General features: G+C 43.6%; 2 protein-coding genes across 4 annotated transcripts in view; one reads left to right on the plus strand and one right to left on the minus strand.

The window, feature by feature from the left end:
- SCAF4 (SR-related CTD associated factor 4) overlaps nucleotides 1–12050 on the plus strand; it is a 65015-nt gene extending 52965 nt beyond the window's left edge. For all 3 annotated transcript variants that reach the window (XM_055421494.2, XM_055421475.2, XM_055421484.2), the window contains one exon: nucleotides 10746–12050. In XM_055421494.2, coding sequence (XP_055277469.2) covers nucleotides 10746–11683 — 938 coding nt within the window. In that variant the 3' untranslated portion in view covers nucleotides 11684–12050. The remainder of the gene's footprint in view (nucleotides 1–10745) is intronic.
- Nucleotides 12051–14490: 2440 nt separating this feature from the next.
- Nucleotides 14491–22807, minus strand: SOD1 (superoxide dismutase 1). Its single transcript, XM_055421508.2, has 5 exons — nucleotides 22638–22807; nucleotides 19152–19242; nucleotides 17312–17381; nucleotides 16368–16485; nucleotides 14491–14919 (listed from the first exon to the last, which is right to left on the minus strand). Exons 1-5 carry the CDS (start codon nucleotides 22707–22709, stop codon nucleotides 14812–14814), a joined length of 459 nt encoding a protein of 152 aa, XP_055277483.1. The 5' UTR covers nucleotides 22710–22807; the 3' UTR covers nucleotides 14491–14811.
- Between the last annotated feature and the right edge of the window lie 301 nt (nucleotides 22808–23108).

A 23108-nucleotide genomic window follows, 5' to 3' on the forward strand; every position in this document is an offset into this window, starting at 1 on the left:
TACTTAGAAATGCTTCCAAAATATTCATCACAGTGCTTCTTTCAACTCTGTATAAAAAACATTGTTCAATGAATGATTAATAGTAATCAGTCCACAACAAATACTTACTTTGGGTATGAATTTATACATGAATATACTATATTTTCTCGAAGGTGAAGCACTTCAAACAAAACCTTGGGAAAGTCTTGCACAAAAACGTGAAAGGTGCTTATCACATTATCTCCATCTCTGTCTGCACCTTCTAGGCAGCAGAACTCCAACCTAAAGAGTCTCTCTTTAATTTAAACCTGACAGCTTTTGGGGCCTAAGGAAGGTGGGAGGGACAGAAACTCTGGGCTCTAGATTGATTTTTGATAGACAAGGATATGAAGAATTGCAGGTAAGATTTTTTCCAGATAACACTGAGAATTACGGATGATCTCATTCAGTGATGGATTACCAGTATACCCCAGACTTCTTGACCCAATAGCACAGCTCTTAAGTCACACCTGTTATGCTTTCGTATACAAACTGAAATTCTAAAAAACAACTGTAAAAGATCTATAGGAAAATTGACTAAACCTTATTGTAGATTATTTTGCAAAAAACGAAAACCAAGAAGTCATTTTTAAGAGATAATGGTTTCTGTTTTTTTTTTTTTTTTTCATTTAAAATTAGGGTTTTCATGTCCTATGCCATGCTAAAAATAGATATACGTCTTAGTGTACTTACACTATACATTATTGAAACTTTAAGTCTTTGCTACCATACCTTTTTTTTTTTTTTGGTGTAGTAATGTATAATGCAATCTAACATGTGCTTTTTCTCTCATTCTTTGAAAACTAGCTCATTTTTTCATTTTCCCCAGCTCCCAACACAGTACCTGCTAGAAGAATCACCTGGGATTCTCTTCAAAATAATTATGCCCTAATTGTTATTAATTGGTGAATCTAGGCAAAGGAGATACATGTTTGGGTTGTACTATTTCAATTTCCTGCAGGTCTGTAGTTTGAAAGAAAAAAGACAGCTTTCAGTGGTTCAACAGACATATATCTGCATGCCTAGAGGCTCTCAGGGCGTTGATGGGAGATAAGAGTGGCTGGTATATCTTTTTCCTTGTGTGAACAGATTTCGAATTAGGTTCGTGCACAGTGCCACAGTGGCATTCTTTTGGAATCAAAAAAGGTGGAACTGCAACTGGGAGTGGAAAAGGAGGTTGTGAAAGAACATTGCAGCTTTTCTCAAAATAAATTTCAGGTCTTCATAGGTAAGGAAAGAGACCGCCCTGGGGAGAGACCTGGACCTTGTAGTCACTGTTTTTGCCCCGAGAGGTATCTTGTCTGTGAGTTTAGTTGTCAGTTTATGCCACCACCATGCATTCATATGTTCAACATGTTTACTCCCAATACCTACTGTGGACCGGCACACTTCTGGGTACTAGAGAACCTGAATGACAAGAGAAGGCCTGTCTTCCTGGAGCTTACATTGTAGCGGGGACTCAGATAATAAGTAAACTAATAATTTCACATGAAGATATTCCTGTGAAGAGAGTGAAGCAGAGACCGGGATTGGAGGAATGTCATGTGAAGTGTACTGTTTTGAATAAAATGGCTGGAGAAGGCTTCTGAGGAGGTAATCTAGAGAGAAATAATAGGAGGAAAGAGTCCCGTAGACAGAGGAAGAGCATCTCATTTAGAGAAGGCAGGAGGGGAACTTATACTGACAACAAATTGCAGAGGGCTTAGGGCTGGGACAAGTGATCGCAAGAGCAGCCGTGATGAGTTCAGAGCTGTTACCAAGGGCCAGTCAGGAGTGCAGCAGGAAGTGTAGGTTTGAACACTGTTGTGAACTGGTTTCCATTTTCAAAGGATTGTATGTGGCAATTCTGGAGAAAGCAAACCGCAAGAGTTGGTAAGAGTGGAATGAGGGGACTATTTTGGATGAAGATAGAGCCTTCAGAGTGACTCTATTACTTACATACGTGAGAGAAGAGCCAAGAATGACTTTTTTTTTAACCTGAGCATTTGGTAGTGTAATTGCCATTACTGAAATGGGAAAAGCTCAAAGAGGAGTAGGTTTAGGGCAAGGATGTCAAGTTAAATATGTTGGATGTTTTGACATTTAGGTGTAGATGTCAGCTAAACAACTGGTAAAGTTAAGTTCTGGTGTTGTCAGCAAATATAAATGACATAGCCACCAGTCGTGAAATTACCTAGGGAGGGGGTGTAGTGCGAGGGATGAGCCCAGGAATACTGCAGCATTTAGCAGTTGAAAATGTACAGAGAACTAAGAGTTTGTATATATCAATCATTTAAGCCTTACAGTTCTTTGAAGTCAACACAGTTTTATCCCCATTTTGTAGATAGGGTGTAAGAGGCATAAAGAGATGAAGTAACCTTCCCAAGGTCACAGCTCCATGTGGCAGTGCCTAGAATTCAAGGTAGCCTCGTTCCAACACCTGTGCTTTTACCCACTGTCCTGCACTGTTCCATCCAGCAAAGGCACAGCCAGGGAGCTAGGAAACAGTAGAGGGAGGTACTCTGGAAGCTGAGCAAAGAAAGTTCCTAGGGAGGAGGGAGACAGCAAACCATCAGAGGCCATTGCTGGGTCAAAGAGGAGCGCTGAGACTTGCCCACTGGATTTAGCAAAATGAAAGCTTCTGGGTGACTTTGGGACATGTGGTTTTATTGGAGTGATGGGTTCAAAAGCCTGTATATGTATAGGAGAGAATGAAAGATGAGGCAATGGTACAGTGATTCTGGACATCTTACTCTGAGGAGATGTGCCGTATGGGGGAACATTAAAATGGGGGTGAGAGCTGAAGGGAGATCCACAGTGAGGGAGATTTTTCTATTTTTATTTCTAAAAGATGGACAAAACTCCAGCATGTTATTACTGGAAAACCTGGGAGATGGCGAAATTTTTGATGCAACAAAGGAGAGAGATTTGCTAGATTGATACTCTTATGTAGATGAGAGGGGGCCTAGATTTGGGGTTTGAGTGTGGGGCTTCATTTAGCCTTTGGAACACATGTTCCAAACAGATGTTCACTGACGGAACAATACGGATACAGTGCAGGTAAAGGGTAGGTTTGGTGGTAGGTGGGTGGATGAAAAAGTCTTTCTAAATGCCTTTTTTTTTTAACGCTATACCAACTAGGATAAATAAAACATTTCCATTTAACATTACTTGTTAATGAAATGAAGTACTTATACGTGCTATAACATGGATGGGCCTTGAAAAGATATGCCAAGTGAAAGAATCCAGTCACAAAGGGTCACGTATTGTATGATTCCACTTACATGAAATGTCCAGAATAGCCAAGTCCATAGAGACAGGAAATGGAATGTATGGTTGCCTGGAGGTTGGGGGGGAATGGGGAATGGTTGTTAATGAATACAGGGTTTCTTTTTGAGATGATAAAAATTGTTCTAAAATTTATTTTGATGGTTGCCCAATTCTGAATATATTAAAAAACATTGAACTACACCCTTTACATGGGTGAATTGTAGGCTATATGACTTTTACCTCCCAGAAGCTATATAAAACCAGCCAGGTAAGAGCAGACAATTAAGGAAAAACAGGAACATTTGAAACAGATACCTAGAAGCATAAGAATGTGACTTGACTCGGGAAATTAGAGTTGCTGGCCAGGATTAAGGGAGCATTTGTGATTGTAGTTACAAATAAAATGAGGCCAGTCAGCATGTTGGGGATGGTGCCCAGCCATATTCAGGTGCAGATTAGGTAGAAGAGTTGCATTTAAAACCAATTTCCAAGCAGCGTGGTGAGGGAGAACCATGGACTCCCAAGACAGGTAAGGAGGAAAGGAAAGACGTGGTGGACATGGGGGACATGATCCTAGTGGGATTGACGGTTGTTTTGGGTACTTGAAAATGAGAATTCAGAAGTAACAAAATTGCTTCTGATGAAAAGTCCAGGACTTCCCAGAGGCATTGGCTGTGGTAGAATGAAAGACAAGATGACTGGTGGAGAAGAGGCAGAAGAACCATCCTTTCTGCTGATTGGCCTTTTCAGATGTTCCCTCTGCCCTTCTTCCCCTTGCTCTCCTCCCTTTCCTTCTTCACATAGCAAATCCTTGCTTTAAAAAAAAAAATCCAACTTAAATTTACATTATCTGTGAAAGAATACAACTAACACATTCAGCAGGTCTCTGCCACAGTAAATAAGTCAAGCCTTATTCTGAGATTTCAAGGTCCACAGTGGTCTCCAACCATATCAACCTTCCCCTCCCACACCACCCATTTAGCCTTTTAACATACTTGTTTCTTATTTCCCATGATTACCAACATCTTTGCTATAGAAAGCAGTGGTATCTCTCCTTTAATTGTGATACTTGTTTTTTAGTTGTGGAACAGTTGAGGGCTTTTTGACACATAGGAAATAGCCTTGGCTATTTAAACTCCAGTGAGTTTCATCCCTAGTGGCTTGGACGGTAAAGAATCCACCAGCAATGCAGGAGACCTGAGTTCAATCTCTGGGTCAGGAAGACCCCCTGGAGGAGGATATGGCAACCCACTCCAATATTCTTGCCTGGAGAATTCCACGGACAGGGGAGCCTGGCAGGCTACAATTCATGGGGTTTGCAAAGAGTCCGACATGACTGAAGTGACTTAGCACACACACATGAGTTTCTTCTACTCCTTGAATTTAAATTGTCTGCCTTAAAAATCTTGCTGTATTAGAAAATTTGGAGTTTTTTATGTACTGTGTTGTTTCCCCAGGTCTGAATTCTTCCCTTTTTTGTTTCATCCATATCCTGGATAAGTTAACACCATGACTCTTCTGAGCTCTATACATTTAATCAATCTCTTGAGCACATTTCCATCAGGTGTACCTAAGGCCTCTCCAACCCTCAGTGTTACCATGTGAAGTTTGTCATCTGTCTCCAAAAATTGCTTCTGTTACGTTTCTGCATTGCACAGATGCCTCCATCCTCTCATTCAAAGCAGAGAGCTGTGTTCCTCCAGCTCTTAGATTCTGCCAGTCCTGCTATTGAAAAGCTTAAATGTTCCTCCTTCTCTAGCACCTCTTTCAGTTGTCTCCCACATCTGTCCCCTGGATTCTTGAAATAAGAGCCTCACTACTCTCTAGCATTCTCCCTCCTCCCCCTTCTTGCTTTCCTAAAAGAGGGATCTTTCAAAAATGAGCATAGGAGCATCCCTGCTAAAAATCCCTGTGTGGTTTTCCCACCACACTAGATAAGTACAAGTTCCTTATCACGTATGGAAGACCTGGATTGCCCCAGCCCACCTTGTTCAGCCTCACACATCTCATCTCTCTTTTTTTTTTCCTAATTTTTAATTGATAGCGATTTATATTTGTACGGATTCTAGCTGCTTCAGTAATAAACAACACCTTCTCTCCTTGATTTTCATTCAAAAGACATTCTGCTGCAGTAACAGCACACTCTACTGCTTCAGCTTGCTAATGGGCCTTTTCAGAAGTGGCCATCCTCTTGATCGGAATATCCTTCCTTCCTAATGTTGGCCTGAATGTTTTTCCCTTCTGTTTATACCTAATTCAGACATCTCATGGGACTCCTGCTCATTTTCATACACACCAACTTCTATCGGTTTTACTTTTGTCACCATACTAGTGTGTGCCATCTCCTATAGCAATTAACATTTGTTTCTACTAGACTATATTCTGTTTGAAGGAAAAGATTATTATTTTTAGTCCTTATATCCCCAGCACGTGCTTCCCTGGTGGTGGCCCAGTAGTAAAGAATTCACCTGCCAATGCAGGTTTGATTCCTGGGTCGGAAAGTTTCCCTGGAGAAGGAAATGGCAACCCACTCCAGTTTTCTTGCCTGAGAAATCCCATGGACAGAGGAGCCTATCAGGCAACAGTCTACAGGGTCGAAGAAGAGTTGGGACACAACTTAGCCTCTAAAGAACAACATCCCCAGCATAGTAAATGTGTTAACAGTGTAAAGAAGCTTAGATAGTCAACATACATATGGGTGATTTTTTTTTTTTTTTTGACGTTTGTAACGGGAAAACTTGTCCGTGGTATGTTGCACATCAAACTTTGAAATAAAATGAATAATTGCTTTGAATGTCCTTTAGACCTGGGTAACTCACTACATATTCTACTGGCATGTGTATAACGTCACCTTTCCTAATAAAAATGAAATTCAGCTGTTAACCGTACCAGGGGCTTATACCACCCTGATATATTTTTTTAATTAAATGTAACTTTAATTAAAAGCAGTAGTTTTTTGTTCACTGCAAAACAGGTGAGCAAAAAACTCTTAATTCTACCACTTGTGTATTTTGAAGGCCAACATTTGGAACTATGGAAATACTGTCAGGGGAGTCTGTACTTTGTTGGCCCATAAAGGGGTCAAGGGAAATCAGCTTATTTATGAAAGAGGAAAATGATTGGAGTGTATAATATTTTAAGTAAATCCCAAATACAAATATCCACATATGCTGGATACATAAATTAGGCAATGTTTTTTTTTTTTTTTTTTCTTTATAAAAATATGCTTTGGGGAATACCTTGTTGGGGAGTTAAGATCCCAAAAGCCTCATGTCATGGCCAAAAATTAAAAATAAATTTTAAAAAAAATGTGTTTGTAGGAGGTTTCATTATATGCGACTTCCCTGGTGGTCCGGTGGCTAAGACTTCACTCTCCCAGTGCAGGGGCCTGGGGTTCAGTCCCTGGTCAGGGTACTAGATCCCACATACCACAACTAAAGATCCAGTTTGACAAAATAAATATTAAAATACATATATGCATGTACTATGGACATGAGTTTGATTGAACTCCGGGAGTTGGTGATGGACAGGGAGGCCTGGCATGCTGTGGTTCATGGGGTCGCAAAATCTGACACAACTGAGCAACTGAACTGAACTGGTGCATGTACTGTGAAAGATAACCCTGTTAAGTCAATCTGTATGTACCCTCAGATGCGTGTTACAAAGAACTTAGAAATGTATTCCTAGAGATGGGTTTATATTTTACAAAGAATCATTGCCCATTTGATCTCTACAAAGATTGAGGTTGGCCTTTGGCAGCTGTCAAATTGGTAGTTGAGGAAGCCTTCAATATTCCCATTGTCCTGCAAAGGTCTGTTTCCTCTTAAAGATTCATCTGAATTTAGTTCTTTTGTTATAATAAGATACTTTTAACCCCTTCCCCGTCTCTCTGTAATTTAAAACTTGCTATTGGCCCCTTGAGCTTAGGTACTAGAATGTGCCACACCAAGTCTTTTAACAAAGTAAACATTTATCGTTTTTATCCTTGAGTAAATGCTAAAGCTGAAACTCCAGTACTTTGGCCACCTCATGCGAAGAGTTGACTCACTGGAAAAGACTCTGATGCTGGGAGGGATTGGGGGCAGGAGGAGAAGGGGGTGACAGAGAATGAGATGGCTGGATGGCATCACCGACTCGATGGACATGAGTTTGCGTGAACTCCGGGAGTTGGTGATGGACAGGGAGGCCTGGTGTGCTGTGATTCATGGAGTCGCAAAGAGTCAGACACAGTTGAGCGACTGAACTGAACTGAAAAGCTGGTGGGAAAGGAAAATTTTATTTAGGTGCTTCTGTATATGATAAATTATTGAAAGAGGCTGTACATGGGTACATATATTTTATGTTGCTTGTTTTGAGTTAAAGTCCACAAGTGTTGGTACTGTGTGATTTCTTTAAAAAGTGGGAGCAAGGAAATGCCTTAGATGCCAGGTTGTCTCACTATATGGTACAGTCTCAGTAAATGTACAGTAAATGGCATCAATAAAGTTTGCTGTGAATTTCATATCATTCTGAGGTAGAGTATAAGTTCTGTATTATGCTCATTGTCTTGAATTTTCTTAAGAGTGTGAAGAGTCAGTGAAGGGCTGAGGTCTTTGCCTCATTCATCCAGTTCATCATTTGTGGCTTTTCATTATGGTAATTAACATTTTCTTAGGCCTGATATATGGAAGCTTAATTTCTTTCAGTTACCAAACTGCTTGACTCTAAACTGGTGGATATTGGGGGACTGGGAGAGGCTAATAACATCTTAATGATCAGAAATACAAAACATAGTGTTTTTGCAAAGTGAAACACTTAGTGTTTCGATATTTATCATCTGTCAAAATAGATGTGTAGAATAATAAGTTCAGCACTTAACGATGTGCCAAGCTCTGAGCTCATACTTACGTGTTTTATCCCATTTAATCTCAACAAAAAGCAGGTATTATTATCCCTATTTCTGAGGCATGTGTCCAGGGTCACTCCTGTGTGAGGTTTTTTTCACCAAATGTTTCTCTTTAAGCATTTAAAAGAAGGTACTCTAAGTAAAGCGATAAGAGTTACAACTTCATGTTAAGAGTTATAACTGATGCACGTACGTTTTCAGTCCACTCTTTTTAGTTCCTGTGTCTGACAGAGTAGTATTGGACCATATGTTCGGAGGAGCAAAAACTGAAGTAGAAATTCTTGTCTTCCATATTAGTAATAATTGTGTATACAGAAAATCTATTGTTAGGATTTAGTAGGACTTCCTTAAATGTTTGCTAAAGTGAGTGGGAGGAAGTGATTGAAACTGTAAACATAAAATAACATGATGTTGAGGATGGGGGGAAGATGAAACAGCATTGGGTTTGCTTTCGGGTTATTTTTCTGTCAGTGTTGCACAAGCATTTCTCTCACCATTGCCACTTGATAGTCATAACCTGCAACTTGCCAAAGACGTCTCTGCAGTGCGTGAGTGGACGGCGCCTTCTGATAACACCTGAACATTTTCCTTTTTAGAGTAACTTGTTGTAATGTTAGTATTTGCAGAGAAATAAATTGAGAGAGATGATGATCCCTGTTAACTTAATTAAGTTGTGAAACAAATCCTTCCTCCTTTTCTGTATCATACATGATGGGTTGAATTTGACTGTTACACTGAAGCATAAGTGAAATGCCTCCTGTAAATAGGAAATAAGGCCAGTCAGTCATTGTCACTTTCAGCAGCACTAACTTTTATCAGTCTTGCCATCTTTGGGAAAATGAATAGAAGGTGAATGGCTGAGCCCTCAGCATAGTGCGGCAGTCATTTTGGCATAGCAGTTTACATGTTATGCTGTGCTTTCAAAAGAGATTTGTGAAAACAAACTCTATGTTCTTGTATTGATCTTTATTTTACAAGCATTAGTGTTTTCGATCCATGGGTTGGGAAGATCCCCTGGAGGAGGAAAATAGCAACCCACTCCACTTGACAAAGAGTCTGCCTGCAGTGCATGAGACCAGGATTCAGTTCCGGGGTCCGGAAGATCCCCTGGAGAAGGATATGTCAGCCCACTCCAGTATTCTTGACTGGAAAGTCCCATGGACAGAGGAGCCTGGCAGGCTATACTGTTCATGGTTGCAAGAATTGGATACGACTTACCGACTAAACCACCCCCAGTATTCTTGCCTGAAAAATTCTAAGAGGAGCCTGGTGGGCTGTAGTCCATGGGGTCACAAAGAGTCGGACGTGACTGAGCACGTGACTGCACGCTGACTCCATAAAGCACTTTAATGTCACAGAGGCAAAGAAACCTCCCTCTTCACTGGATTTTCTGGGTCATTGATCCCAGTTTTTTCCTAGTAGAAAGTCAAAGTAAGAGTAAAAAATTTCTAAGAGTACACCTGAAATAAGTTTTAGTTGGCTCAACTAGTTCATTTCTTTATCTCATTAGGACATAGCACATTGTGTTTCTCAAGTATTTTGAGTGGTAAAACAGCTGCTAATCAAGGCTGTGCAGGACATTTTGATATACTTTTTCCAAAATGTGGTATATTACAGTTAAGAGGAGAGTGAAAAGGTTGGCTTGAAGCTCAACATTCAGAAAACAAAGATCATGGCATCTGGTCCCATCACTTCATGGGAAATAGATGGAAAAACAGTGGAAACAGTGTCAGATTTTTTTTTTGGGGCTCCAAAATCACTGCAGATGCTGATTGCAGCCATGAAATTAAAAGACGCTTACTCCTTGGAAGGAAAGTTATGACCAATCTTGATAGTATATTAAAAAGCAGAGACATTACTTTGCCAACAAAGGTACGTCTAGTCAAGGCTATGGTTTTTTCCATGGTCATCTTTGGATGTGAGAGTTGGACTGTGAAGAAAGCTGATCGCCGAAGAATTGATGCTTTTGAACTGTGGTGTTGGAGAAGACTCTTGAGAGTCCCTTGTACTGCAAGGAGAACTAACCAGTTCATTCTGAAGGAGATCAATCCTGGGTGTTCATTGGAAGGACTGATGCTAAAGCTGAAACTCCAATACTCTGGCCACCTCATGCGAAGAGTTGACTCACTGGAAAAGACTCTGATACTTGGGGGCGGGAGGAGAAGGGGACGACAGAGAATGAGATGGCTGGATGGCATCACCGACTTGATGGACACGGGTTTTAGTGAACTCCGGGAGCTGGTGATGGTCAGGGAGGCCTGGCGTGCTGTGATTCATGGGGTCGCAGAGAGTCGGACACAACTGAGTGACTGAACTGACTGACTGACTGACTGTTTCCTTGTGTGACATATTTGGACCTCTACCTATATTAGGTAGGTGTGTGTATATAACTATAATGTATCTTTAGGACTGCTTGCCGTGGATTGTTGCTGGGACTGCACATTGAGTTTCTTCTGGGTAGACTGGCAAACAGTATGACATTGGAAGATTGTCAATTTCATTTTGCTCTAAGCATCACAGGAAGCCGCTGAAAATAGAATATGCCGTCTTCCCTGTTGCTTTATTTACAGTCTAATTTTTATTGCCTCATCAGGTACCCAAGGAGTTGCACCAGGTCCCGTCATCGGGCTCCAGGCCCCATCTACCGGTCTCCTCGGTGCCCGACCTGGCCTGATCCCACTCCAGCGCCCACCAGGAATGCCTCCACCTCACTTACAGCGGTTTCCCTTGATGCCACCTCGGCCCATGCCTCCACACATGATGCACCGAGGTCCACCACCAGGCCCAGGGGGCTTCGGAATGCCTCCGCCTCATGGAATGAAAGGCCCCTTCCCACCCCACGGCCCCTTCGTCAGACCTGGCGGGATGCCAGGGCTCGGGGGCCCGGGGCCGGGCCCGGGGGGTCCTGAGGACCGAGACGGAAGGCAGCCGCCGCCACAGCAGCAGCAGCAGCAGCCACCTGCACAGCCGCCGCCGCAGCAACCACCGCCAACCCAGCAGCCACCGCCGGCTCAACAGCAGCCACAGCCATTCAGAAATGACAGCAGGCAGCAGCAGTTCAATTCAGGTAGAGACCAAGAAAGGTTTGGAAGAAGATCCTTTGGAAATAGGGTGGAGAATGACCGGGAACGGTACGGGAACCGTAACGATGATCGAGAGAATAGTAGCCGTGAGAGGAGAGAGTGGGGAAGGAGGAGCCCCGACCGGGACAGGCACAGAGACTCGGAAGACAGGAATAGACGCTCTAGTGGGCATCGAGACAGAGAGAGAGATTCTAGAGATAGAGAGTCTCGTAGAGAGAAGGAGGAAAACCGAGGCAAGGAGAAGCCCGAGGTGGCAGACAGGGCGGGCGGCAGCAAGCCCGTGGAACCTCCCACTAGCCAAGCGGGAAACGTAGACACTGTTTCAGAACTTCCTAAGGGGGAGCCTGGGCCTGCAGTCGCAAATCCTTCCGAAGAGTTACCTGCTGAGGCTACCTCATCCGTCGACCCCGAGAAGGACCCCGGCTCAGCAGCAGAGGCTCCTCGTTAAGAGAGAGTGGGATCTGTCCGATATGACGGTGACACAGGAGGGTCGGGCTTGGGGTGTACAGATGCTGTATTATACCTGCTCCCGCTATGTCACAGCCCCGCAGTAGTTGGTGGGAGTTGTAAGCAATTTGATTGCTTCCCTTCTATTTAAAAATAGCCACAAAATAACAAAAAAAAAATACTGAAAATATGAATAAATATTACCCTTTTTGCTGTAACTTTTTAAAAGTTTTGACTTTAAAAAGTTTACAAATCGTAATTAGAAGTGCTCTCTATTTTTTTTTTTTTTTTAATTTAAGACAAGGTAACGGTGAAAGCTCCTGAAAACAATAGGGATGTTTTTAATAAACTCTATTTTCGTAACAAACTTTAATGTGTGCTATTCTTCCTACACTGCATTAAGGTGGAAAAGGACTGTTCATTAAAATTTGAGCAGTTAATGCTGTATTAGAGTCTAAATTAGACTTGTTGATTTTATAGAAACAGACATCTTTATGTAGTTATTTTCAAACACTTCATCTGTAATATTTTTGACTTTTAGCATTTCAATCATAAGACAAAGGTTAGTGGTTCTAATGTTAACTGAAAAGCTTATGAGTTTTGGGATTCAATCAAGGTGTTCTCCCCCTCCCCGACCCCCGCCCATTGGCTTTGTGGTAAATGTTGCCCTAAATAATTGGTAAAAAAAATTCTTTGCTAAGGGAACATTGGACTCCAACATTGCCCATTGTACTATAAATTATTGCCTGGGTATTGCTTCTTTAGAAGGCTGGTGGCTTTTCTTACCATCCCATTAAATTTTTGAAAAGGGTGAAAGAAAATTAAGGTTAGTGTCTGCAGCTTTAAAAGCTTTTTGTCTCATCTGTTTAAGAATTTAAATGCAGCCCCCACTGTTTCTTATAAGTCTTGCCTGTTTCCTCTTTTCCCCTGCTGAGCAGAGGTAAGCTGACCTTTTTAACCCTGAAAAGTACTCGCTCTTCCTTAAAATAATTGGGTTAACTAGTAAAAAGAGTTGTGAGTTATCCAAGAACTGTTACATGAAGACATTCAAAGGGAAATCAAACCTGTACCTGAAGTAGTACAGAGAAGCAGTTACATAAAGGAAAAGACCAGCCGTTAACACAACCCAAGTATTTACGGCCTTGAAGCTCTTTTCTCCTTAAATATGTGTCTAAACTGCCCTAGTTTGTGTGCTGAACAGGTTCATTACCCTCATCCCGAGGCAAAGCTGCTTTATTTGGTTTTGAGTTTTCTGCAGCAAGATCCTTGGTGGTGGGGGGAGTGTACCTAGGGCAATGAACTGGTGTCCCGCCTGTGGGAAAGAGAAAATCCCGTTTCACATATGTAGACTTGTATAAGCTTACCCTGTTGTATGTTGGCCCACTGAGTTTGGAAGTCCTCGCTGAAACTGCTTCTGGAAATACACGTCTGATTAAGTGTTCAGGTTTTAAGAAAACAGTCCAGTATTTCACTGAAAGTATTAAGGTCTCATTATTTGCTCATGACAAAACCCCAGAAGTATTAAGTGGCAGTAACTACATTTGAGGCTTTAAAGGACACAAGCAAGTCCGTTTATGTAACAAACTGTACCTTATGAAACGTTAGTGTTGGTTTTTAGATTCCCTACCTGATGGTCAACTTAACTGTTAATTTGTGAGCATACGGTTATCACCAACTTAAAACTTTGAATACATACAAGTTATTTTTCTAAATTAGCTTTTCCTCTCCAAGTGATCTTCACTTGCTAAAGTCCAGCCAAAACAGTTGCTTATTTCTGGCTGCTCTGTCAAATATCCTACAATTTTCAATAATAAACTATAACCCACTGTCAGACCTGCATTAAGATCAACACTTCATTTTAAAGCATTCTCTTATAGGCATACGAATTTAGAGAAACAGACTTGAATTACTAATTGGGTGTAGAAAATCTTGTATTTAAACAGGCAGAACCCACAAGTCATTTCTTTGCTTCCACCTTTCAGTGGGTATATTTCTTTAAAGGACCTATCTGAAAGCAGGTTGTGCCAAATTCTGTTATTAAAAATAAAACTAAGTAGTCATGGATCTATAAAAATGGAATATGTGCCATTTTGATAGGTAGGTAAATCTTACTCTTCGCTAAGGCTGTAACTTGCCATTTACAATTTATCAAAGGGCTCTCTTAAATTGTTAACAGCTACTTTAAAGTTACCACCTTAACTTCCCTAAAGCTAACAAAGAATGGCCTATTTGAGATTAAAGTTCAGCTTCAGTTCAGTTCAGTCGCTCAGTCGTGTCCGACTCTCCGCAACCCCATGAATCACAGCACGCCAGGCCTCCCTGTCCATCACCAACTCCCCGAGTTCACCCAAACTCATGTCCGTCAAGTCGGTGATGCCATCCAGCCATCTCATTCTCTGTCGTCCCCTTCTCCCGCCCCCAATCCTTCCCAGCATCAGAGTCTTTTTCCAGTGAGTCAACTCGTCGCATGAGGTGGCCAAAGTATTGGAATTTCAGCTTAGCATCAGTCCTTCCAATGAACACCCAGGATTGATCTTTAGAATGGACTGGTTGGATCTCCTTGAAGTCCAAGGGACTCTCAAGAGTCTTCTCCAGCACCACAGTTCAAAAGCATCAATTCTTGCTAAATTTACCAGTCGCTAAAATTTTAACATTTTAATGATCTCATTTAAAAACACTTTCAAACAAAAGTTCTATATGATAAGTTAATACCCATCAAGATATTACTAAATCTCTTCTATTCACGCTGTATGTATGAATATCAAGTTAATTTAGAATTTCAATTTAAATACTTCAACAGGCTCAAAATACAGTGCCACAGAGAATGTTTATTGCAGGCTTGAAAGAACTGAAGAAATTCAGACAAATAATATACATGTGATTAAGTCTGGCAAAATACAGAGATCAATGAAACAGACATTTTAATTGCGTATGAGTTTTATAAAATTATACAAATCTTTCAAGTGATCGTAAGTCAGTTCTCATTACAGGTACTTAAAGCAATTTAAAAAAAGTCACACAAATTACACTTTTTAAGTTTACAGTGTTAAATGCTTATCAAGTTAAATTTCTACAACTAGCAAGATTACAGATGAATTACTAGGACTCAGACTGTGTCCCAGGGAATGTTTACTGGGCAATTCCAATTACACCACAGGCCAAACGACTTCCAGCGTTTCCAGTCTTTGTACTTTCTTCATTTCCACCTCTGCCCAAGTCATCTGGTTTTTCATGGACCTTTAAAAAATTTTAAGAACAGATTAACTCAAGTCTATCAAGCCATTACCATCTCCTCAACAATACCCAAAAGACTTTAAAGAACCACTGAGTATTAGAAAATACCATGTTAAAATAATCCTACTAGTAGGAAAATACATAAATATTTAACCTAGTAATAAAGAGTAGAAACTACCATTCAAAGCTTTTTCTTGATGATGCAGACATGACAAACACTAGGTTAGCAGTACTATCTCAAAAAAATACAAGAAGCCCATAGAATTAGGTTACAAAGCATCCACATGCTAAATCTACCATGAGAAATTTTAGTAATATCAGAGTAGACATTCTTTCATAGTACAAACTGGTTCGGGGGGAAAGGTAGACCAAAATATAAACTTATAAAAACTGTGCCTAATTAACTACAGACCCATAAATAAGAGAGAATCCTAAAAATATCTTGAGTATTCAAATCAGAATACTGGAGTGGGTTGCCATGCCCTTCTCCAGAGGATCTTCCAGACCCAGGAATCAAACCCAGGTCTCCTGCATTGCAGGCAGATTCTTTACCAACTGAGCTTGGGGGAGGCCCTAAAAATATCTTGAATATTCAAGCAGTAGCCTTTTAAATTTTGCTCATAAAACATTAAGCCACAACTTGGTGGCTCAGATGGTAAAGAATCTGCCTGCAATGCGGGACACTTGGGTTTGATCCCTGGGTTGGGAGGATCCCCTGGAGGAGGGCATGGCAATCCACTCCAGTATTCTTGCTTGGAGAATCCCATGGACAGAGCCTGGCAGGCTACAAGTCCAACGGTGGCACAGAGTCAGACATGACTGAGCGACTAAGCACAGCACATCAAACATTGATAAGTGACTTTTCTGCTTCATAACTACAGAAGGAAATTCTAAGGATAAACGGGTGAACTGATAAGAAGTGTCTACTGAAAGTTAACTCCTCTGGGGGCAGGCAAAAGGGAGTCTTCAGGAGGCATTCGTAGGAACCAGATGCAGTGCTACAGAACCTTGGGCAACGGCCCCCCCACACGTTAAACAAGTGACAACAATCTGCAGACATGAATGAATATTGGTACCGAGGTCCACCCCAGATTTTAGATTTCAAATGCTCTGGTTAACTGCAAGGGGGAAACCAGTAGTGACAGAAAGCCTGGCCATTTAAAAACCAAATAAAGACAGCTTCTGTTTCCCTAACACAGATCTAATCAACATGATCAAAGATAATCTGCTTTATCACTGCATCTTAGCAAAACTGGTCTTAACCAACCTTGATCATTAATTCACCTTCACTGTAACTGTCCAACAAAATAACTGCTTTTCCTAATCTGAATGGATAGTACAATCTACATGGAAGCTTAGAAGCCATGATTAACAATCGTGAAGTCATGAAAACATACATGATCATGTGTTAGAAGAAATTTCATGCATATCCTTATTATATGAAAACTTACCACCATCGTGCGGCCAATGATGGAATATTCTCCTGAGAGTGAGATCAGAGAATCTACAATATGCACGTTGGCAACACCGTTTTTGTCAGCCGTCACATTGCCAAGGTCTCCAACATGCCTAACATTGAAAAAGCAGAGGGATTAGGACTGATTTCTATCTATCTAACTTTAGTTCATAAACTAAATTAAAAATGGACGAGTCAGATACATAAGGGTTGCTTGAGAGATCAATACACTCTATAATCAAATAGAATCCACTTTTCCATACTGACAAAACTTTGAAAACATACAAATTTAGAAACAAGTAACAAGATGTTCTAGACACACAGCTCTTCAAGCAAGGCTTCAAGTCTATAAAGCAACGCTCTGGAAAGACTTGTGCACCCCTAACTTCAGAGGTAAAGTAAACTTAGAGGGTAAACTCTAAGTTACTGAGTTATGCCTATTAATACTTGGCATGGATAAGAGTTATGCCCCTAGGCCTTTGATACAAACGTAAATTAATCCTTGTCCTTAAAATTTAATATTTTCCTGAAAGGCTTTCAGAAAACGAACACATACAAGTGGAGTCCCACTGAATTTTCAACATCAAATTTTCATCTACAAAGTTTCCAGTGTTTCACAATGATGTTTTAATTTTGCTAGTAGTTGACAGTACTGTTATTCATGACATTTCCTGTAGTAGTTCCCTTTGACACTTGTATTAGTTCTATATTTAATAAATGCTACAAAAGCCAAATCATTTGCAGTGTCCCCATTTGTCAATTCCTTAGCCCAGGGAGTAAAGCCATTCCAGTACTCGGGGGCAAGGGGTTACATGGAGCAACAAATTCAAGAGCAGAAGTGCAATTATCTTAGCATACAATCTGCAAGTAGTAAACCATACTGATCACCCCTGCCCAAAGTCAGTGCTATTATTTCAAAAAAGATTTAAGGTCACTCACCTCTCTTCATCTTTTGGCCCACCATGTTTTTTGGACAGAGGATTAAAGTGAGGACCTGCACTGGTACAGCCTATTTACCAAAAAAAAAAAAGGCAGCTAAATTATGAATCAAAATTCCAAAATAAATTCTAAAAAAGAAACTGGTCATTGCTAAAATCCTCAACTGGAGAAAAGCACTGACCCACAACGTGACTTCTGGGCCAGTAACAGCAGCAGCAGCAGGGAGAAGAGACAAATCCCAACTGCTGCGTGACACTGATAAAGGCGGCACCCTTCTCCGGGCTTGGTTTCTTCGGCCCCGTAAAATGAGAGGGCCAAGACTGCAGCTTCAGTGGTCCTTCTACTAAAATCCCATGATTATGATCCTGCTTCCTAAGATGACAGGATACCTCAACTAGAAAAACGTGTCTCCCCAGCAACACACCTCCAGACAGCTGCTGCCTGGGTCTTGGTGCTTGTGGAATATAAAGCAGCAGCCTATTCCAAGGGCTGCTGCCCTGCACTACTCTGGGGACTTCAGGTTGCACTCTGTAAACAAGGCGCTCCTGAGCACCGGGGAAGAGCATTCACACAGAACACAACTCCGGAGGCGGCTCTCTCGGGACGTGGTCTTCACTCGATGGCTGTCCGGTGGGGTGGGGGATGGATAAAGGCTGTGAGCAGAGGCTTCATTCATCCCCTCCCCCCGCCCCCAACCCCCTACTCAGGAAGACGACACGCAGGTTACAGGGCGCGGCAGAGTAAGGCAAAGCCAAAGAGCGGTCACCCCCCACCGCAGAGGCAGGAACGTTTCTTCTCTGGCCGCGCCAGGTCTCAGCTGCTGCACACGTGATGTCTAGTTGAGGCGTGCAGGGTCCTTAAGCGGCAGCGTGTGGACTCTGGGTTGCGGCCTACACGTGGGATCTCCTCTCCCTGACCAGGCCCCCTGCGTTGGGAACCTGGGGGAGTCTTACCCACTGGACCACCTCTTAGTCCCAGGAATTTTTATAACTGTTGAAGTGGATCACATCTGACCCTTAAATCACTATTTAAAGGAACCAAGTTATGGGACATTAAAAACAAGTTCCAGCAAAATGAACTAAGTTCTCATCACAGAAGGTCGAAACACTAAGTTTACTCAAATACAACAACTTAACCCATAAATTTTGTTAACTTGCTTCTGATCCCAAATTGAGAAAATAAAACTCAATCCACAGCACCAACAGTTCACAGGCTATCGTCAGTTTGTATCTTACTCCCCGCCACCCCGTCCCAACTAAGGCTGCAGTGTTGGAGCTGTGGAGCTGTTCTTCCAGGGTAATGATAAATGCACCCCCTGCCTGTCACACCCACCCTCAAGCCCCGGCTCACAAGAATCAAAGGCCAGGAAGGTCAGAAAGTAGCAGTATTGTTTTCGATTGTTAAAAACACCTGAGACTCTTACATAATCAACCCATAATAAGATAAAATAAAAGTATCAACTCCCCCTTCCATTCCATGAGTCAGTCACTTTTATCGGAGGCTGACTTGAGTAGTCCTATTGACTTTTTAAAAAATTGTTGGCTAGTTTTTAATGTGTGGGGGTGGCTTCCTGGACGGCTCAGCAGGTAGACAATCGCCTGCAGTGCAGGAGACACAGAAGACGTGGGCTGGATCCCGGGGTCGGGAAGGTCCCCTGGAGAAGGAAAGGGCAACCACTCTAGTATTCTGGCCTGGAAAATCCCACGGACAGAGGAGCCTGGAGGGCTGCAGTCCAACTGGCTGCAGAGTCAGACACGCCTGAGCGCCTAAGCACATGCATACTAGGTTTATCCCACCAGGTGAGGCGACCGTGAACCGCTCTCACCAGGACAGCACCCACCTTGAGTATTGTCTCCAAACTGATGGACGTGAAAGCCGTGATCACCTTCAGTCAACCCTGTGATGGAGCCCGTGACCACGACTGTATTTCCCTTTAGTCAAAGAAAAGTGCGAGAAGTTTGAGAGGGCAAATGCTTCTGAACAAAGAAAACGACTCAGTTACCTTTACCACTCACAGGAAAAGTGAAAAGAACATCAACTCAGCAGTCGAAAAGCCTGTGTCCAAGGTTTTTGGCTAGAAAGGCCCACCACTTTCCAGCAGTGAACCTCCAGGTAGCTGCTTAACCATTCATGTGTGATACGAGTAAGTTCTTATTATGTAAATACTTCAAATAGGTTGTGCTTGTGCGTGGCTAAGTGTATGTGCACCTATCAACCCTGTGAACCCGACTGTTTGCACGTCATACTTTTCAGCATCTTCCTTTCTTCATGCAGACACTCTGCTGTATTATCAAACACACAGATTTGTCTTAAAAAGAAGAAAAAGAGGTTCCCTGCAAATACTTAACTTGCTACCCCATGGTCCCTCTTCTCCACTCCCCAGGAGAGGGACGTTTATCAGTTTCCCACACGGCTATTTTTGGTTTATAGCCAGAGAATATCCTCCTCACTGCCACTGGGAAGCTGATCCTAGTCTAACCAGAAGTACTGTTTTCTCAAGGCTTTTCAGGCACTGAAACCTAGATAACCTTTCCACTGTTGAGATCAAAAAGAAGGGACAATAAAACACCGAAGCAGATGAAGAAGAAAAAAAAAACACTGCAATCCCTGCAAAGGTGATGGGTAATGGTACTGCACACTACATAAACAAATCAAAGTTACTTCCACAGCTACAGAGATCTTAGCAACTAAAATGAAACATAACTCAGCAACCACACCATGGAGGAATACAAGACGGTGTTTCTTTTTAAAAACCCAGGGCCGAGAGGTGTTAGTCCTTGAAGATCTGATTTTCCACTGGCTAGGTATCACTGCTCCTGGAAAGCAACGTGGCAACTGCTGCCTCTTGTATTTCTTTTTGAAGATAGATACACTGTGATTCCTCCAGCTAAAGAAAAACCCAAAATTTAATGGAGAATTCTGGAAAAAGCAAATGTGAATGCAATCCCCCCAAACACACCATATTATTGAGAGTACAGAGACAAACACAGCAGGTTCTTTCAAGCCTCCACTTAACTGGTAATGCACAGAACAGGAGAAGTTCAAGGGCAAGCGGCCTGGTACACCCTGCGCAGGAATCAGGCTATTACCTTAAATGAGTGAAACAGGTCAGGGAAACGGGAGAAGGGAAACGGCCACAGTGTCACCCTAGGCCTCAGTAGGGGCCTTCTCCAGATGATTTTCAAGATGAGCTAGGACTTTGGAATTGAGAGGTGAAAGTTTCCGATTTTTGAAAACTAGAAACTAATCCAAAAATTTTAAACACTCAATAAGCCAAGAAATACAATAGGTAGTTTATTGAGTTTTATACATCTGCACACCCAAGGGTCTTTTATCAGGTGCAGAGAGCACCACCAAAATGGAGGTTCAGAACCCAGAGGAGGGGGCCATACGAGCTGCTCAGGGAAAGTGTAAAAACTAAGGGGACCCGGGCTGTGTCAGGTTTAACAGTCTGGCTTCTGAATCTTAGTAACACACCAGGAGCTGTTTCTCAGTGGCCGGAAGGAAAGAATTCCTCAGTGGAGAGGCAAGTGGAGAGACAAAACAGAGTCTGGCAAATGAAAAGAGCAAAATTGAGTCTAATGTCAAAAAGCCTTTTCAGAAAATTTGGAAACCACCAAAAGGAAAAATTCAGCTCAAATATTTAAGTTCTCCTTGTATAAATCTCACATAGGACACTTTGCATATCCTCTCATGTTTCCACAAACCACTGTAAATCTCACTGGTACCTTAACAATTCCCTCAAGATTAACAAGCCAACACAATTTTCCACCCACTGGCAACCTAAGATCCGGGACAGTCTTTCCACAACATCTGCGCTTCACAGCATGCTCACTCAGTGTTCCTGGACACTTTATTCTACATGATTTCTGCAGAGGCTTGTCCGATACCCTCGCAGTAACAGGCCTGCCAGCAATTTCAAAGTCACGTGGCCGAAAATTTGTTTACAGGAATGCTCCAAGCACAAAAATGACAATTCCGTGCAAAGGAAATACTCTAGGCCTCCTCTCCTTAGACTCCCCAACCTCATCCACTGCCCTCTATCAACAGGAATTCTCAATCCTCCATGCACTGTTAAGAACCATTTTGGAGGCTTTAAAAACAGCAAATCTCAGACTGCACCCCACCAGGTTCTGACGTTATTGATCCGGAGGTGAGCCCTGGAATCTGTATTTTTAAAAAGCTCAGCCAGTGAGTGACTCTGGGGCTTCCCTGACGGCTCGGCGGGAAAAGAATCTGCCTGCAATGCAGGAGAGCTGGGTTCGATCCCTGGACTGGGAAGATCCCCTGGAGGAGGAAACGTCAACCCACTGCAGTTCCTCTTGCCTGGAGAATCCCATGGACAGAGGATCCTAACGGGTTACAGTCCATGGGGTCGCAAAGAGTCGGAAACGACGGAAGCGACTTAGCACGCATGCGGTGAGTCTGAGTCTGCCGTGCACCCAGGATTAATATCGCTCTCTAGAAAACCCCCCCAACAAGGGAGTCTGTTAGATCTCTGGTTTCTTTGGAGCTCTGACCAGGGCCGTCTTCTGTCCTCATAGAGCCGGACCACGATCTACAACAGGGTATGTCAGCAAACTTTTCTGTAAAGGGTCACTGTTGCATACTCGTGCTTTTCTTTAAACACAAACATTAAAACAAAACAGAACAAAAATATAAAGGTCTGAACAGATAAAACCACTCAGCTCGAGGGCCGTACGAACACCAACCCCGGCACAGACTGTGCGCGTGGTTTGCAGATCCCTGAGCTGGAGCGCTCGAGATGCAAACGAAGCCCCAAAGGGATAACGGATGCCACGAGAATCCTGAGGGCCCGGCCGCACCCCGCCACCCCCGGGATCTCAAGGACGGGCCAGGCCTCGGGACTGCGCAACTCAAGAATCCGCAGGATGTCACTGACGCCGCCGAGAAGGGGGTAAGGGGTTGGCCACACGGCCTCCTCAAAGCAGGGCAGGTCTCCGTCGGGGCCTGCGGACACCGAAGGGGCGCCGCAGTAGCCGCTTCGCCGCCTCCCTCGCCTTCTCTCTGCCTCCCGGGCCCCCACACACGAAGGAGCCGGCGGGTGTTCCCTTCCCGCATCCCCGCCCAGGCCTCGCCTCGCCCCGCCGCCGGGCTCGCCCGGTGACTCAGCACTTTGCGGCCGCGCGCGCGGGGGCGGCCCGGGGGTGGGCGTGGGCCGCGGACCCGCCGAACCGCGCGCCGGGGGAGAGAGGCGTGGCGAGGGCGGCCAGAGGCCCGGCGGGTCCGGCCTCCCGCGCCAGGGCGCAGGTTGGCGCGCACGGCCTCGCCGCGGGTCTCTCCCCTCGCCCCCGCCAGCCCTTGCCTTTGCCTCGAAGTGGATGGTGCCCTGCACCGGGCCGTCGCCCTTCAGCACGCAGACGGCCTTCGTCGCCATGACTCGGGGGGAAAGGCTCTCCGGCCCGGACCGCTAGGGACTCCCCCACCAAGCAGAGTAGAGGACGCCGCAGCACACACGCCGACGCAAAACCGAGGCGAGTACGCCGCTGCACCTTTATACGGCCGGACCGCCGCGCCCCGCCCACCATGGCCCTCAACCAATCGCCGCCCGCGCTCTCAGCGCGCTTTCCCCCGCCCCACAAACGTGGGGGGGCCTCAGGGGGGCCCTGACGGACCGGGGGGCGGAGCCAAGGGGCGCCGTGAGGAGCCCGTCACTCAAGCGCCGTAGGCCCCGTCCGCCCTGGGGCTGTGTGAAAACGCGCAGTAAAACCTGCATCCGTGGAAAAAAACAACCGCCCAGCCTTTCTCCTCGAAAGGGTGTGATCTGCGGAGTGCG

Source organism: Moschus berezovskii, chromosome 1 (genome assembly GCF_049115385.1).
Source record: "Moschus berezovskii isolate FMDL1 chromosome 1, NW_MosBer_1.0, whole genome shotgun sequence".
Taxonomy (NCBI): Eukaryota; Metazoa; Chordata; class Mammalia; order Artiodactyla; family Moschidae; genus Moschus; species Moschus berezovskii.